Here is an 18,760-nt window from a genome sequence, read left to right as displayed (position 1 = left end):
TACTGTGCTGCTCCAGGTAGAGGGGAAGCTGCGAGGAAGCTTCTAACCCAGAATGCAGGTCTCCAACTCTAGCTCCTGGTGACCTTCCCACTCTGCCTGCCCAGCATGATAAGCATCCCTCTGTGGCCAGCCAAGTGGGTGGAAGGCAGCCAGAAGTTGGAGGTGGAACCCTTTATGCTGGGCAGCAGCTGTCCCACTTCAGCCTGGAGGGATGCAACAGGAAGAGGGGGAGGAGGAGCCCCTGGATACAGGTGAAACCAAGCAGTACCCTGGCAGCTGCAGCAGAAGCACTGTGCATGCTGGTTGCGGCTGGGGTGATACAATCAGCATGTGCAGGGTGTGTGTGGGTGGAAGTGTATTTCAGGCTACCCCAGGTGGGAATGTGTGTGACTGTGCCCCAAGTGGAGCACCACTGGGGCAGCTTCAGGCTAGATACAGTCAACTGGTGGGCCAGATACAGCTCCTGGGCTATATTTTTTCTGCCCCTGTTGTGGGCCCTGGGTGACTTTGAGTGAAGTATGAATTTTTAATGTTTGTCTCCACTTCTGTAATGGCCCCAAAATTCCTGACAGACTTTTTGCTTACACTCAATATCAGTTTTATTAGCCCAAGATTTTGTTGTTGTTGTTGTTGCTGGTTTGCTTCCTGGTTTTGGTTTTAAGCAGATTTTAAATCTGTTGTTTATGGACAAGTTTAAACAAGGGGAACCATTTTTCAGCCTGACCAGCAGCTTTTTGGGCTTCCTTCTTTCACTCAATTTTGGGCTGGCTTTCCTTGATTTATTCTATAAATGTATTTTGTATGTGTCTGCCTCTTCTGTTGGAGGAGACCACATTTTGTGCTGATGTCACAGGAACAATCTCTTGCTGGAATTTGTGGTTATTTGCAATTCATGATGGGATGGATACAAAATGCTATGATGGTCATCTCATGTGCAGTACATTATAACATGTTCTTTCTGATGCTGTAGTTTTACTTTTGATACTTTACAAGATCAGGTCCCTTCTGTATGTGTCCATTACCCTCTGGATATGTTGAGTTATTGCTGGGGAGTTTTCACCATGGTTGGTTCTTTAACATCGTGTTTAAGTGCTGTCGTCTCAGTAGCTGGTGTTACAGGATTCACCACTTTAGGGACTTCTGCCTCAGGAGTGATTGCTTCATGGACCGCTGCTTTGTGGATCATTGCCTCCTGGGTGATTATTGTTGGGATCATTGCTGGAGTTGCCATAGGTGTTGTGCTGATGTTGTTTCCTCCTTCTTGTACCTTGTGTTGTCGAATACCATTATTTGAATTGATACTATAAGTGTGTCTAAGCTTAGGTTGGTATTCATCCATAGGAAAATGTATTTTGCCTGTTCCCTCCCATCTCTTTTCTCCAGGTCCTCTTTTTAGGTAGCCACAGACAGGAGTTTCATCTGAATTCCCTTTGGAGGGAGAATTCGTTGTGTGCCAGGTGTACTCCCAAACAAATCCATCACTGTTGCTGTATTTTTATGAATCAAGCAATGGACTCAGATGATGCTCTTAGAAGGCAACTTCATGAATGTTTTTCACTTTGCATACTATTGGCTGAATGGTAAATGCAGGGCAATAGGGTAGGGGGTAACTGTGATAAGCACACCAATAGTTGTACTGCAGCTCCAGTTGGTTTGCCCCTATGTTGCCATCCAGTAGGAACCATGAGGAAGTCAGGGTTCCAGGATAGTTATGAGCTGTAACAATGTACTGAAGTCTTGAGGGTAAAGCCAGTATCTTTTATTATACCAACTAAGATAGCTGGAAAAATTATTCTTTGCAAGCTTTTGGGTAAAAACACCCTTTTTAGGCTAAGGAAGTGTCTGCAGTTGGTCTGTGCTCTTCCTGGATGGAACAGAATAGATGTCAGAGGCCAGTATAGGAGAGTGCCAGTTAGTGAAAATGCAAATTGAGGCAGTCAGTGGGTGAGAAACAGGTTGGTGGGGAGGTGGAGGGTAGAAGGGGAATGTATACTTGGTGTTGAGCTGTAGCTGGTAAATAGTAGAGAGGTTACCTGGCATATCAGATGTTAGGCAAGTTATAATGTGCCTTAAATCCAATGTCTATACTTTGACCATGCTTTTTTTGTATCCAGTATGTTGATGAAGTGAAGTTTGTAGTCTCCTCTGTGAAAGGTGTTGTGTAAATTCACTTTGAGGATTAAAACTTGGAGATTGGAAAGGGAGCGGTTTTCTTGTGAGAAATTGTGCCCCCATAGGTAATTGAGGATGCTTGTCCTGGATAGATTTTTGGTATGCCTTCATTCTGGTATGCAGTTGTTGTTTGATTTCTCCTACATATTTTCCATCAGACATTTAGTGCATTACATGAAAGATATTACATTTCTGGAGGTGCAGGTGTAAGTTCCAGGAATGTCGATGATTCTTTTGTGGGGTGTAGTTATTGTGGGGGTGGTGGAGCTATGTTGGCAGGTTTTACATTTTTTTGTCATATTGGCCTCTGGCTTTTATTCTGTTCCATCCAGGAAGAGGACTGATCAACTGCAGATTCTTCCTCAGCCTCAAGAAGGGAGCTTGTACCCAAAAGCTTGCAATTTTTTTTCCAACTATTTGAGTTGGTCTAATAAGAGATATTGGATTTACCCAAAGAACCTTGTCTGCCTATGTCCTTAGACTAACATGGATACAACCTATACCCCTGAAACTGAAGTCTTGAGAGATTCATAGTTATTTCCACCATTTTTCTGTACGTTGTTGAATTTCTTCCCTTTGACTTTCATGGGGATTTAGCAACTTATGAACCCTTGTGGAGAACATTTTACTGGGTTACTTGGGTTGCTTTCCCAGGCAACCCATCCTATCCAGTTTTGTCTGCTTTGGTTGCAATGTCATGATTAACAAGAATTCCATTAGAATGGCAAATATCTTTAACAGGGCCCTATAATACTGGTTGGGTGTGTTGCTGGTCCAGTGGTATTGCCTTTTTCTTGAATAGAAAAGATGTTTATTATATGTATGGCATACAGCATAGCTTTCTGACTAAACAGTCTGACAACTTTTCCTTGTCTGGATGTCAGAATGCCAAGGGCACAAAAGATTTTATAGTTATCCTTGAACCATTTTGTTCTGATCACAAAGAGGAAACCAAAGTATGCAATGGATATTGCTCCCATTAGATGTTTGACTTGCAGTGTGAAGTTTTGATACTTCCAGGGTTTTTTCTGCAGCCATATGAGTGGGTGGACATTGGTACACAGTGTGACTGCAACTAAGGGCTGCCTCTCTGAAATATCTCTGTGATGTTCAACAGCATATGCTTAACATTACAGTTTAATCCAGTGGCTAAATTCATTCTTCCTCTAATTTCATGGAGTTTGATAATTGACGTTAGTGGCAAGCATCTCCCATTTATTTAACGTGTCTAAACTATCCCCCCATAGGATGAGTGCTTCTATTCATCTCCAATTTCTCTTTCTAACACAATGTGACTAATTGTTACATCCAAGGTTCTGGCAATTCTTTATAACCTTCAGACCTGAATGGAGAAGATGGGGCTGGAGTGTCTCAACATTGCTAGGCCTTAGTTCCTTGAGCTTGAGTACAGTAGGGTGTTTCATGTGCTGGCGGGTAGATGGAACCATTGTCTTGCTGGCTTTCAAAATTTGTTGTTCAGGGTAAAGAGGGTAATTCTTGTGGTATCCACATGGTCTATAGGTATATTAATCTGGGTAGTGCAGTTAAAGTTTCTGGAATGGCTTTATTGAGGCTCTGCTGGTCCATTTTTCTGAATTTATATGGTTTAGATGTTCAGATCCATGCATCCATTAACAGCCTCAGATACTTTTTTGATTTGCTTATAGTATCTGCACTCAATCTTTTAGCCCCATGAACCAGATAAGTGGCATGTCACCAGTCCATTGACCAGACTGGAACTGCCAGGATTGGAAAGTACATTGCTTCCATTGGAACCTGTGATGTCCTGATTTGCTTTATAGGAATTTTGGCTATGCTAGGCCATAGTTATGCTAAAGCACTGCCAGGGACCCTTGGGAGTAACAGGCTTCATGGACCTCTGGGTGACCTGGTAAAAGATGCAGTAAGTGAAAACACTAATTCAAAGTAAGAAACAATAGTTAAATAAGTTGGGGAGTGACAAGTTAGAACTCAGTGAAGTAGAGACAGCACAAGGCAAGTTTTACCCAGAAGTCTGAAATAATCAAATTCAGTAAGGGAGAGAGCTAAAAAAGCCCAAACTCAGCAAACAGTGGGTTCTAGATACCCAAACTTGGAAGTGGGGAGCTGCAGTTGGCATGGAATAAACAGCAGGTATCTGGACTTGGCCAAGAGACAAGTACATCTGCACACGCATTTTATCCAGTCTCAGTTTACTCTGGAGGACAGAGTAACAACTGTCTCTGACCAAAACAGTTCTCAGCCCCTGCCCTCCACACCAGGCAGGGGCTGAGAATCTTGTTCCCTGCTCAGCTCCTCAAGTGCAGAGCTCAGCATGGAACAAGCTCCCTGGGCCTGTCACCCCTCCCCCTCTCCTTCCCCACTGCCCAACTCCACACTCAAGGAGCTTGGCAGGCAGGGAACAGTCTCCCCTAGAGCTCCCAGTGCAAGCTCTGTAACTGCAGGGCTTGGGCTGAGAGATGCTTATCTCCCAGAGCCAGCTTTGCAACCATGGGGCTCGTACTGGAAGACCCTTAACAAGATATTGAAAAAAAAAATGATGTCCTTTAAAGAAAACAGGAAGGTACACAAGAGTCACAGAGATGGACATAAGAACCTAGAAGAGAGAAAAAGAAAAATATAGAAAAGGGTATCTTTACATTGGGCACATCTACATGTGCAGTTAATATTACTTAGACTTACTGGGCACTTCTACAAGAGAGACAACATCACCACAGCAATGAGCTACTATGCCATAGCTTATTGATATGGCGACATAGTGTCACTGGGCACGAACTGTGATTGCAACACTACTGCTTAGTAGTAATGAGCCACTGCACAGTACCTAATTAGAGCTAAAAATAACTGTATAGCAACAGGACTGTGCAGTAACAGCTGTTACTGCACAAATATTTAGTACTTAAACAAATACTGAATGCCTGTGCAGTAACAACTCCACTGTCCATCACTCATATAGATGTGGCCACTGTGCAGTAAGTTACTGTGCAGTAAGTCAGCCCTGGGGACACATCTACACATGCACCCTATGGGCATGTCTACATATGCATTTGATCTGGGATCAATTTACTTGCTAGAAAAATACTCATGAGTAAATGCTCCTGTGCATGTGCCTACACATGGAGGAATGTGGGAGAAAATTTACTGCTAATGCCAGAAAAATGCTTCTACTTCCTGGGGCCCAGAAATGGGCCCCTGCCACACCCAGGGGAACTCTAGCCCTCCCCCCACCCCAGGTTCTAGTCCAGAGGCTGGCAGGGAGCACTGAGCCAAGAGACAGCAGTCTCCTGGTCAGGGCTCGGACATTGCTCCCTGCCTGCTGCCAGGGTAGGAACAATGACCTGCTGCCCTGGCATTGAGGAGCTCCAGGCCCTGGGTCTGCCCTGGCATTGAGGAGCTCCTGGCCCTGGCTCTCTGATCAGGGGCAGATGACTTGGAAAGAGCTGCAAGGGAGGGGCAGATTCCAGCTCCCTGCCCCATCCACTGGTAAGGCAGCTAGCTCACTGCTAGTTGTCCCACCAGCGGATTGGGGTGTTGCCCTGTGGGATGGAGCCAATGTTCAGGTTCTCAATATTGTGCTGTTAGACAGGAGGGCATGGTGAACAAATTGCATATACACACACAACAACAAACAATAGGGCACGCACACACACCCTAGGTGCATATACCTCCACCAGGGATGTACACACACACTACCAACTCAGGCACATACACATCCAAAATTACCAGCCTAGGCACATGCACACCTATCACCAATTCAAGCACCTACACACTATACACACCAAAAGTTAGACAAAAATCAATTGTCAATACCCGCACACCCAGTACACATACACGAATCACTAATTCATATATAACACACACACTGACATATCTATCTAGATGGATATGTATATTCACTAGTTCACACACATACCACCCAACTACACATACACACAGGTGAGTTCCTAACTTGGATGCTATAGTATGTATGCGTGTGTTTGGGGTACTTGACCTACCTAGGGGAAGGTTAAGGTGAGAGAGTGAAAGTGTAAGGAATGAAAGTTGCTGGGAGTGAAAGTGCTGGAATCGGGATTAGAACTGGTAGACTAGAGAGAAACTGGCTGAGGAACTGAGGCTTGGGGTTACTTTAGGTTATTTGATGTTAATTGATTAAAGGACAATGCCAAAAGCCTGCAGAGCAGGGGAGCCATGCCAGATAGGAACCAACACACAGGCTGGGACTAGAGCTGGAGCTGCAGGGGAGCCAAAAGGTAGGTGAGGAGAGGGAAACTGGGACTGGGGGGAACTGGAGGGCTAAGGGGGAACTGGAAGCTGGCTCAGGGAACTGTAGGTGCTGGAGAGGGACTCCAGGGAAGCTCAAGAAACTATGAGGGAGGGGCTGCTGGTGCCAGGAGCTGAAGAAAGGGATGCAGCTGTTGAAGACTGCAGATCCTGGAGAGGGGACTCTGGGCAGATCAGTAAGCTGGGAGGAGGGGCTCTGAGTGCCGGGAGCCAGACAAGGGCTCTGGCTGCCGGCGGGGACTGCGGGGGCTCCAGGGGGCAGCTGGAGAGGCTGCAGGGAGTCGCGACAGGTGCTGCGAGCCAGAGAAGGGCTCTGGGCAGATCTGTAAGCGGGGAGGGGGGGCTCCGGGTGGCAGAGACAGAAAGCTAGGAACAGAGAGAGATTGCAGAGGCAGCAGAGCATGTCCATGGGATGCCTCTGCCAGGGACTGCAGGAAAGTACACCATGACATCCAGGGAGCAAGGCCAGTCCAATGCACTGTAACAACAGTGCATTGGGGCAGACTTGTTAACTTGAGTCTGCTAGATCATGGTAATTACCACGCTCCACCTAGCTTCCATTTCTTATGTATCAGTGTCTCCACATTTGAAAATGGAGATGGGTGGAAACGAGGGGCTATCACCAAACAGGAATATACCTCCACCGCTTGGGTCTGTAGTGGGGCTGTTAGAAAAGCTAAGGCAGATAGGGAGCTAGGGCTAGCGTCAAGGATCAAAGATAATAAAATGTCCTTTTTTAAATATATAGGGAGAATGAAGAAGGCACTATGTGCCTCAGTGCAGGATAAGCTTGGCAATCTGGTGGTTGAACCAGAGGAGAAAGCAGACCACTTTAACAAATTATTCACCTCCATTTTCCTGTGCAGGAACTGGGACTCCCCAACCAGGATTCCAGATGGACTCAGGAGAAATGCTGCCAGGCCTAAGGTTGGGGAGGACCAGGTTAGAGAGCTTCTGGAGGGGCTGGACATGTTCAAATCAGCAGGTCCAGATGCTCTCCACCCCAAGGAGTTGAGGGAATTGGCAGGGGTTATTGTGGGGCCCTGGCATGGCTTTACGAGCACTCGTGGTGTTCTGGCCAGGTGCCAGATGACTGGAAGAAAGCCAATGTGGTCCCCATCTTCAAAAAAGGGAAGAGGGAGGACCCGGGCAACTATAGGCCCATTAGCCTTACTTCAGTCCTGGGGAAACTCTTTGAGAAGATCATCACGGAGCACATCTGTGATGGGCGAGCAGCAGGGATGATGTTCAAGGGCAACTAGCACAGTTTCATTAGGGGCAGGTCCTGTCAGACCAACCTGACTGCCTTCTATGATCAGGTCACAAGATTATTGGATGCAGGTGTCATGGAGGATGTAGTCTTTCTGGACTTCAGCAAGGCCTTTGACACTGTCTCCCACCCCATTCTCATCAAAAAACTAGGTGACTGTGGCATTGATGTGTACACAGTCAGATGGATTGAAAATTGGCTGAAGGGTCATACTCAAAAAGTAGTGGTGGACGGGTCTTTTTCGACCTGGAGGGAAGTGGGCAGTGGAGTCCCCCAGGGCTCGGTCCTTGAGCCCGCACTGTTTAATTTCTTTATTGGTGACTTGGACGATAAGGTAAAAAGCAGCCTGTTTAAATTTGCTGATGATACCAAGATTTGGGGTGAGGTGGGCACGCTAGTAGGGAAGGACAGATTACAGCAGGACGATGATCTGTAGATAAAGCGTCGCCCCCTCCCCCCCAACACACACCATTTTGCAGTTCAGGGATGCTGATATATGGCTGCAGCACTTTAATTACAGCAGCTCTCAGACCTGACCTAATTAAAGCACTCCCCCCCCGCCCCCCTCCACCCCCACACACACTCCCAGAGTACGTGTAAAAATTCCATGTATTTTCAGGTACTAGAAAAATGTGCATTAGCTATTTAATGTACATTAAAGCAGTGCACAGTTTTGTTGTGATGCTTTAATGCACATTAAAGCATCTTGTGTAGACGTGTCCAACGCTTACTAAACTTACATTAAAGTTCCTGAAAATTGCATCCCTTTTACCATCTTGGGGTCAAATGAAAGTTGGAAGTCTGAGTTTGGGTCAAGACCGTTTCTATAGTTCGGCCTGTTCTCTCAGGTGTTTTCTCACCATTACACTGCAGATGCCAAATAACACATCCTCTCTCCAAGTTTGCGGTATCCTAGAGGGAGTCCACTAACTATATCATTCCTGTGGTTTAATTTCCATTGCTCTCCCCAATTATCCCCAGGGATCTTCCAAGTTCACCTCAGGTGAGAATCAACAACACTGGAGCAGACTTTCAAAATATTTTTAATAAGAGAACAATATATTTTTTTCTGTGCAGAATTGTTAGGAATAATAAAGCAGAGATTTTTCACACAGTCTGACTGATGGGCAGTTACAAGGGAAAACAGAATCGCTTACTCAGTCACACACTGAGTTACAAAAACCCCCCTGAAAAATTATAAAACTTAAAATGTTACAGAAACCTGAAATGAAATAGGGGAGTGAAGTGCCCCCTCAAAAGATATTACTGCTGAGGACACTATCACCTATTTTATTGAGAAGGAGTCTAATCATGGGGTACTGAAGTCCTCAAAGGACATTTGATCTATGCTCAGCCACTGAAAGTCCTAGAGCCAGCATCAACATCATCATAGCCTGTGTCTTCATTAGGCAGGAATGGGTCATCTCTATCAGTCCCTATACTTAGCGAGTGTAGATTCCAACCTGAAAAAAATCAAGAATAACAGCTACAATAAACATCCTAGTATGCATCCATGGACACTTGGGTGTGTGGTTCATGGTACAGGCAGCCCATTCTCCTTTATGTCTTAAGTGGGCCTGGACAAATGCTCATGTACCTATCAAAGTTGTGAGTGACCTGCACTTTAGCTTCCTTTTTAATCCCTCTTCAACTCACCCCTGCTTCCAGGACTCTTTATGCTAGTAGTCTACAGGAGGATTCACCCAGATGGGGACAGAGAAAGACAGATGCTAGGACCGAGATGCTGCCTCTGCTTCTCCTGGTGGTAGCAGGGAAGTGCAACAGCAGCTGGTATTTCTCTGCCCCCTTCCCCCCTGTGGCAGCAGGGCCAAGTGACTGTTACTAAAGCCCCTGTCACTGAATGCTGCTAAAGCCCCATGTGCATGGCTTGGATCAAATGGCTCTGTGGGCTGGATCAAATAGCTCCCATGGACCATAGGATGCTGACCCCTGCTTTGTGCAAATTGCATTACACAGCCCTTGAAAGGAAAATGGAAACAACCTTACAGCAGGGGTCAGAAGCCAGGTACCCCCCTCTCAAGAAGTGATGTACCTAATAGGCTACAGGCAGGCTCCTTCTTACTTGCATACCTTTCAGCTCCGTGACTCTCGGTCTTGGCTGACAATGATCCAGCTCCAACAGCAGAGATGGAGTCCCCCCCATTCTGTTTGTTTCATGTAGTGGGAGTCGGGACACTCTCATGGGAAATGGGGCATGTGGGCTCAAACACCCTCAGGCTGAGGTGAGCTGAAACCCAGGTCTTTTCTTCCTGGGGCCATGCTCCAGCCACAAGGTTGTTAGGCAAATGGTAGGCACCGCCACTACTGGTCAGCTAGGCACCTACCTTCAGAAGCAGTATTAGGTGCAGTGGATCATAAATACACACAAACACCTAGGCTTACATCACCTTTATATAGATAAATAACTACTACGCAGCTGATTTCAATAATTTAAATGGCATTTTGGGCCACCTCCATGACTTTTTGCTGCCTAAACATGTACTCAGGGGTTGGGGGGGGTTGCTGTACATTTTAATTAGAGCAGTTCTTGGACAGATACCCTAATAAAAACACCTCACTGTCATGTTTACTAAGCCCCCAAGCATTTTACACTGCCTGTGTGGGATGCTTCATCTATAGCACATTTGATTAGGTTTAGATAAAGCACTCCAGGGGCACGTGAAATGTGCAGTGGGTTAATTCATGGGATAGTGAGGCAGTGCCCATAGCAAGGGGCGGGAGTGGGGTAAATAGGGCAACCGCTCCAAGCGCCAAAGCAAAGGGGGACCAACAGGTGCTGCCCAGCTGGGACATGGCACAGGACAGAGCCATGAATGACTCATTTGGGGAGGTGTGAGGATGGGAGGAGGTCATCTCCTGCCGCTACGTGCACTCCCAGGCAAGCATGGAAGGGTGTGCCCCTCAGATCTGGGTGAAAGCAGGCTGCCACTGCGGGCTTTGCTCCAGGCATCAAATATCCTTGTCATGGTACTGTAGCGAGGCAGAGAAGGCTCAATTCATTACAGCTGCTCTGAAATATTCAAATTAGAACGTGAATGGGCATATCTATAGGCAGCCTATGTTCTCTATGGAAGGAAAAGGGCAGTCCTCCCCCTTTACAACTCAACAGCTTGGCAAGCAGGGAACTTGCTGAGGGGGTGAGCATGTGCTGAGCCTGGTTCCAGGCCCACTTTACCAAATGCATATTTGAACTGCATCCTCTCACTTCTCAGCAAAGGGTCTTGACCACAAGCCATAGGCTATGTAAAGCAAGGGAAGCCTTCTCTGCTCCTGACAAACCTAGTAACAAAGTGGTCAAAATATGTGGGGTCAAAAGGTCAGCAAGCCAGAGGGACTTGAGCTCAGTTGTATGCAGTGTAGGAAAGGAGGGCACTATGATCTGGACCATGCTCCTGGCTCTGGTAGTGTTTCTGCATTGCGAATTTAATATTAACTGGGTAAACTGGATGGACATCAGGGGTGGGTTTTTTTTTTTTGGGGGGGGGGGGGGTTTGGTTTTTTTTGACTGCACCCCCTGCATTGCTCATCATTTTTGTTTGTTTGTTTGTTTCCCCCCTGAGGCTAACATTTCTGGGCCTTACACACGCTTCCCAGGTGGAAGAGGACCACAATAGAGTGCACATGGTCAGAGGAGAGTTATGCAGGATGGTAGAACATAAATCCATGTAAATTCTACTTGCCCACCTAAAGGTGAGTGGGATTTGGGTCCTAATGTGCAGCCTGAGTCAGTAGCCTATGCTCCTGAGCAGGGTAGGTGGTCAAACACACCCCTGTACTTAAGGCTCCCTATCTTTATACCTGTGTATTTCTGTCCTTTCTGGACTTACGGTTGGAATCACCTCTCCCTCTCTTTTCCCTGCACAGAAGGTCCAGACACTTAACCCCAGACCAAGTGTCTTGTGTTCCTGGCCAAGGTGCCAAGATTTAAAGTGAAGGGGCATTTTCTAGACTGACCTTCATGCTGCAAGTGATTCACCGTGGCACGCAAGTGAGGGCTTCCCACCCAGGAGGCCACTCTCCCACCTGCAGCAGGATGACTCATGCTCACTTTCCTTTGGCTTGACTGGCCACCAGGTCCTGGGCTCACAGTGGTCCACAGTACAGGGGGCACATCTACATGTATTATTAAGGCAAAGCAATAAACTTTGACACTACTTTTGCACCAGAGTTTGCACCAGAGTTTGTTGCTCCCACGTGCTGCATTTACATGTGTACCCAAGACCGCAGCATACTGAGTCAGGTTGGAGCAGCCCCTGCTGCCAGAGGGCCCAGTGAGGTTAGTCTGCCAGCTCATTGCTACTGTGCAGATGTGGGGGCATCACAGTTCATGCCCGCTATCACCACATTGCCATAGCAATGAGCTACGTTGGTGTAGTTCATCACTACAGTGACGTAGCGTCTTGTGTAGATACACCCAATGACTTCTAGTGGCCAGTGAAAATCCACCTGGGACAGCTCTTCCCCATTAGACTGAAGAAAACAAGCCAGTGCTCCCCTGTGAACTTTCAGTCTCAAACATGACTCGGTAGAACCAGGGAGAGCAGTTTGGTTTCAACAGAGCTGTACTCTTGCTTTCTTGACCCATGTGTTCCTGTAGGTCACTCTGAGATGCAGACATCTCTGATGTCATGAATCTCCAGGCTTAAAATATACTTAAAATCAGAAGGCCTACTTTAAATTTATCGGATTTAGAAAAAGAAAGAAAATAGCGTATTTTCTTGCATAACTCTCAAGTATTTTCCTCCAAAAAAGACCTGTTGGTAACTGCAGCGTGCAAAACAGAAAAGAAACATAGTAAGGGCAGTTTCTGCTGGTTACTGGGCAGAACCAAAACTAAAGCCTGCATGACACTAAGTGGGAGTAGAAGAATGAGTCTGCTCTACTCTTTAGCTTCTGTGACTCACTTATTTAGTAAAAGGAGAGATCTTTTTTCTCCATACTGCCTTTCAAGAACAAGGTTCATATTTTATTCTGAGGCGTGCTGTATGTGAAATAATACAATATTTTGCCTCTGGCTCCCAGGTGTTTATGTTCAGCTTGGTTCATGCTTTTAAGTTCCTTTCTGCAAGAATCAAGGCCAGAAAACTTGCTGAGGCTTTCTTTTGTTTTGCTTTGTTTTGAGGGAAGGGGTTGGTTTTTCCTTTATTTTATTTATTTATTTATTTTTTAAGAAAAGAAGAATTCCTCATGTAAACATGTGCCTCCAAAAGCTGGAGCTTTCCGAAAAATACCAACCAGTGAGAGCCTGGTGATAACAAGTACAAGAATTGTGAACATCGTGTTTCCTCTCACCTTTCTGGGATCCTCTATACTTATCACTTTCCTGTGAATTTGTGATTACTGCCTGATCACTCTGGCTGGAAACAGGATAATATTCAGGGGTGGAAATTTCCCCAGCATCATCATAACCTTCTTCTGGAACTGCTTCAGTCAAGGATAGAGCCTCTGAAACAGAGAAGGGAATTATTTCAAATGAATAGATTTTTTCTACTTGTAAGAGAAAAAAAAAAAACCCTGCAAGGGACAACCAAGGTAATAAGAGACTAAAATTTCACTTGCTGTCCCAAGCTGTGCCTCGCCACATTCATCTGATACATTTGAAACAGCTGGTGTGTCTATACAGTTATGTAAAGAGCCACAAGTAGAATCTCAGCTGGTAGTTTGGGCCAGCTGGGGAAGATGTGGAATGAGATAACCATTGGTGTGTTCCATTTGGGAGGAGTATATCTCCAGTCGGGGTGGATGTAGGATTTTGAAAAGGAGGATGTAGATGTTGTGGTTCATCACAATATATAACACAACATACATTTTTATGCAAGTATTAAAAAAAGAAACATTACTAATGTGCTAGGGGCCAGGGACTAGGTTATTCAGTTCAAGATCAAAGTCAAAAGAAATGTCACCTTATTGGAATGTGCATTAATTTGTCATATCATACATTATGTATAAAAACACAATGTATTAGGCAAAATAATTAAAAGATGATGTTTCTTTAGTACTTTTGTCATTAGAATTAAATTTACATCTCTTTCAGATTTACAAAACAAAATCTAGCCTTCTTACACATCTTGGCAGTGCATCCAATGTTTCACTGAAACATATATATATTTTTCATATATATATTCATCTATACCTGAATTGATGGTCAACCTAGTTAATGTTTTTAGATCTGAATGGTTTGGCTACAGTTAAAAAAGTCTGCAGGGATGTGAATTAGGAGCTATATGAAGAGGAGCAGCTACCAGGTAGCAGAACTGCAGAAAAAAGGGATAGTTTGATTAGTGGAGTATCAAGACTGTTAAAAAAAGGAGAGAGTGTGATTAAATACTATGGAATTAAGAGTTTACGAGGAATAAGGTATATTATAATGATCCATGAATTCAACTGATTCCCTCACTGCTGCCTGAATAGAAATGCTGCTGCCACTTTGGGTGGGTCAGGAATTAAAGCAGGGGAGAGAAGGTGGGAAGGGGTATGACTACACCCATGCACCCCATGGATCTGCCCCTGTTCCCAGTGCACTTTGTTGTTCCACCAGAGAGACAGGCATATGGCTCTAAATCACTGTTTATATAGGCCATGGACATAGGTTTGTAGGGCCAAAAACATAGAACATAGAACTCTTTGACAGGTGTACACATGTTCACAGTCTCCTAAATGGAGTGCTACAAAATCACTGCAAAGGCATGCCATTCAGCCAGAGGGGGAATAGGGAGCTGCTTCTCTTCTCCCCTCTTTTCTGGGGAGCCTGTCAATGATCCAGGTCACTCAGAGATGTGAAAGACTCAAGAGCAGAATGTCACTCCCAGCATGACAATGCTACAATTTCTTAAGTGTGCCCCTTGGGATATTTTGATTTTTTACATGTTCAGCCTTATTTCTTTGCCCTACAGCTTCTCTCCACAAGAAGCACACAGGCAGTGCCAGACCTTAGCATAGATATTCATCAAAAGGTCTTGACAAAAATCTTGGAAAGTCTCATGGTCTCTAATCCAGAACCACTCTCTCACATCTCTCTGAACTATGAAGAAGAGCAAGGGGACTCCACTGTGTTTCTAGGGAGCATCCTGGAAAGTTATATGCTGCACCAGAACATGGGTCTTCATCTCTGCCCCCCTCCATCTCTGTTACCTTTTACTGATCCAGGGTCATTTCCTTCCTCACTATCCCCAGTGTAATACTGCAGCTTTGTCACAGAGTCCTCTGAGTAGGAGACTGGAGAGATGAGAAACAACATGTTATCCACGTGACAACTGATGAACTGATTAGTGGTTTCAGCAGGACTTCCGGCCTCAGGAGCTCCATTCAGAAAACAGCGAAGACATGAAGATTCTGGATTATGACTAACAATTGCGGACACATTTCACTGTGGCTCAAAGAATTACATTTGCTGTACTGTTTGAATCCATGTTTCAAATTCCCTTTGCCTAGTCTCAAGGACAGCCACTCTCCTGACCCAGACTTGGGTACACTTCAAGGCTGCAGCATGAGTAAAGGGAGAGGATCTATACAAAGAACTGTAACTAGAAGAATCTGGTGGTGATGAAGCTCATTTATGAGCATTTACTACCTGGCTGCTCTCACTCCAAATCTTGTGTTTCCAAGAGTTATGGGGCTGAAGGCTAGAGAGAGTTAGACATGTGTCAGGGTAAAAAAGTGCCTTTGATATCTGCTCCCTGTTAGGAAAGGGACACACAGACCTGAACGACCAAGCATTTCAAGTTTCTTTCTCATCTGGTTATACTCAATCTCCTCATACACGGCCTCAGAGAAGGGGTCGGAGTATCTTCTAGACACTGAAAACGAAGTGGAGGGTTCAGACAGGTTCATAGAAACAAGAGACAGAAAATCCTCATAGATCATCCAGTCCTTCTCTTAAATGCCAGGCAAGAGTGGTCCCTACAGCACAGTTATTTTGCTTTCTTCAGGCTAGGTATAAATGTGCCAGGTGAGGAGATCAAGGTCCCATCCAACAATTTCCCTGTGAGGATGGTTCCATGGGGAATTTCACTGTCACAAAGTCCCTTTGCAAATTCAGCTTAAAATGTCCCTTTTCACTTTCCTGTCATGACCCTTGTTGACAGCCCTGAGACCACCCACCCTGGCATTCGCATCCACCCCTTAAAGGGGGATTATAACATCTCTGTCGCCCAGGTGTTTGTAACTAATAGCTCAAACCCAATTCCACATTTTAATAGATAAGTAGCAAGTAAACAGTAGCAGTTAAATTCAGCCACGGCAGTGCCATTTCAGGACTCGTGTATGTGGGGAAAGAACACAATGAAATATGGTTTGCTAGCTTAGTGCTTAGGGCACTTGACCAGGGAGTGGGTGACTGAGGCTTCCATCATCCAGAGAGAGTGCAAACATATATCTGCTGTCTAGCAAATACCCTTATTCCTGGCTATAGGTGAGGTAGAGTTGGGAGTATCCCCTGCCCGGCTCGCCATGTCAGAAGCTGGCTTACTGAGCAGCTACAAAAACGAGGAGGAAGATGTGGTATGTTGGGATAGAAAATGAGGCCAGTGCTTGAGTAAATACTGGTATACAAAGAGGGGGGACGGGGTTACTCCAGAATCCTGCCTAGACTGGCAAGGGAGGCAGAAGTTACTTTACTTCAGTCTGTTCAAATTGCCCCATACAAAAATAGCAGTGGGTCAGGAGCAGAGCCCAGGGCCCATTTCCTCCCAAAGCAGTACCCTGCCCCTCATCCTACATATGCTGCTCACTGCGTCCTGAACCAAACAGCTTTTTCAATTGTGCTTCCAAACAAGTAAGCTTTAAAGGGAGGGATGGAGGGTGCACTGGGTGCTGCACAGCCTGTTGTGTGGTGGTTAGAAGCCCTGGCTGGGAAGTGGGAGATACAGGTTCAAACCCTCGTTGGCTATGGGTGCAGAGTAGGGGGTAGGACCTTGGTTTCTTGTTCCCCGGGCATGTGCCCTAGTGCTAAGCCTTCAGGCAAAATAGTAGGAGGATCTTCTTTGTGTCTAGTGTCAAACAGTCACTGCTTCTCATTTTCCCATGGGGAAAAAAATATCAGGGATTGCACAGTTTGCCACAAAAGCCTGAGTGTAACATGATTCAGACAGAGTGTATGTGGCTGGAGATGTCCTTTTGAGCATGCTCAGGGAGGAAAGGGCACTGGGAAGAGGGTTTACAATTTGCAATGGTGTCCCAAAAAGAAACTTACCCACCTAAAGATAGCCATGTAAATGCTATCTAACCATGTAAAGCGGGGCTGAAATCTGGTGCAGGCAGCTGCAGTATTTCGTAGATATAAAACCCTATGTAAATGCCAGCAATAAGCCACCATCACCCTATCCTTCTCTCCAGCACATTTTCTTCCTAGCATGCTTCTTTCCAATTAATATCTTTTTTTCCCATGTTTTCATCCATTCTCTTATACCTTTACACCATATTTGCCAATCACCCTGGGTCCCTTTCCTCTGTTTCTCTCCTTAATGACACAGGCAATTTGTCTCTGTTCAGAAGCAGTCCCAAGTTTTACTGTTAGGATCTTTGTTTGGTAAACAGTCACTGAAGTGTTAAAAGCAACCAGAGCTAACATGCACCCTAAATGCTTCTGCCCCAGCTCTGTTCGTGTCTCCCACCCTACCACCATACAGCTCCCCCTGCAATTTCAAAGAGCCCTTTCTACACACTTTGACCAGTGGGGACTCACCTCTGTGCAGTGCCCTGGCGCTTCGCACCTGCCCCCCCAGAATGATTAAGACCAGGCACAGAACAGCTCCCAGGACAATGCAGATGACAATGAGCACCATGTCTCTCCTACCATCAGCTGGAGGTTGGCGGCGGGGGAGAACTGGATAGAAATAGACATGAAACAGGAAGAGACTATTCTGTGAGAGTCAGAGCTCCTCCATCACTTCTGGCAGTGACTATGGCAGCAGGGCCACATGGCAGAACACAGGTAGTTTTTCATGGGGGCAGCTCAGGCACTGCTGTATGTCTTGGGCCTTGCCCACTTAGCTAGAAGCCACTGGACAGGAATGGCTCCTGCTAAGTAGTCCCTGAAGCTCCTGTCCCAGGTGCCTCTTTCAGTAGACTCTTCACTCCAGGTACAGGTGCTCATTCTCTCAGGCTGGAGGCTACAGCTTATCGCCCTGGGAAATCAGCACCTGAAAAATATAACCCTCAGTGGGAGGCAGAGGGTGTGCTTTACCTGTTCTCAGTGGTGATGCTGTTGTCTGTGTCACACCTGGGAAGAGCAAGAAAGGGAGAGCTGGAGTCTGGAGTAAGGAGGTGGCATGTCTCTTACTAAAGCAAAGTTCCCCTCTGGGAGTAGGTCTGCACTGTGCTACTGGTGGTCCCTGGGAGGGCTGTTCCTGAGACCAGTGCACCCACTTACTCCCACTTGCATGCACCATCCCCCAGCATGAGATAGTAGATTCATTCCAGAGATGTCTATTGTGTCTCTCTTGAGCTCTCAGTCTCTGGGGCACACAGGACTAGTCGCAACAGGTTCCTTGTGGCACTTCCAGGTATGGAGTATATGTACGTGAGCAATGTGGAGGGACTTGCTTAAGAGATGCCTTCTCCAGGACTGCGGGTGGCACAATGTAAGCATATCTTAAGAGTCCCTGTGTGTTTGCATCCCTAACAGTTCTTCCAAGGATCAATTCTCTCTCCTAGCAGAGTTGGGTCTATACTGCAGTAGTTTACAGTGGCTTGGTGTTATTTTCTGGATGCTTAAATGAACAGAGTTCATTCTCTTCATGCTACTTATACACAGGTTGGCATTCTATTCCTGCATGCATGACCTGGAGCTGTGAATCCCACTCCCCCATGCAACAACATGCTCCCATTGCCGAAGAATGTGTGTATCGAGAATCAAGCTCCTCAGTCACCTGAGGACGCATCAAGCCTGACGGATGTCATCCTTGACTCCAAGGGACTGCTGCTGCTGATGCATAACCCAATGCACCTTGATGGCTCTGTATATATCCAGACTGGTAATAAACTCTGGTGGCAGTAAGGGACAGAGACCTGCCATAT

General features: G+C 45.9%; 1 protein-coding gene across 1 annotated transcript in view; it reads right to left on the bottom strand.

Annotated features, from left to right (window-relative positions):
• Positions 1–9,073: 9,073 nt before the first annotated feature.
• LOC112552033 (antigen WC1.1-like) overlaps positions 9,074–18,760 on the bottom strand; it is a 29,639-nt gene continuing 19,952 nt past the window's right edge. The window contains exons 8-13 of the mRNA XM_025216363.1: positions 17,898–17,963; positions 17,427–17,543; positions 15,445–15,540; positions 14,876–14,947; positions 13,037–13,189; positions 9,074–9,186 (exon numbers count right to left, since the gene is read on the bottom strand). Coding sequence (XP_025072148.1) covers positions 9,074–9,186; positions 13,037–13,189; positions 14,876–14,947; positions 15,445–15,540; positions 17,427–17,543; positions 17,898–17,963 — 617 coding nt within the window. The remainder of the gene's footprint in view (positions 9,187–13,036; positions 13,190–14,875; positions 14,948–15,444; positions 15,541–17,426; positions 17,544–17,897; positions 17,964–18,760) is intronic.

The sequence above is a fragment of the Alligator sinensis genome, unplaced genomic scaffold, assembly GCF_000455745.1.
Source record: "Alligator sinensis unplaced genomic scaffold, ASM45574v1 scaffold537_1, whole genome shotgun sequence".
NCBI lineage: Eukaryota > Metazoa > Chordata > Crocodylia > Alligatoridae > Alligator > Alligator sinensis.
Note: the sequence above shows the minus strand (reverse complement) of the source record. Positions and strands in the feature narration are given on the sequence as shown.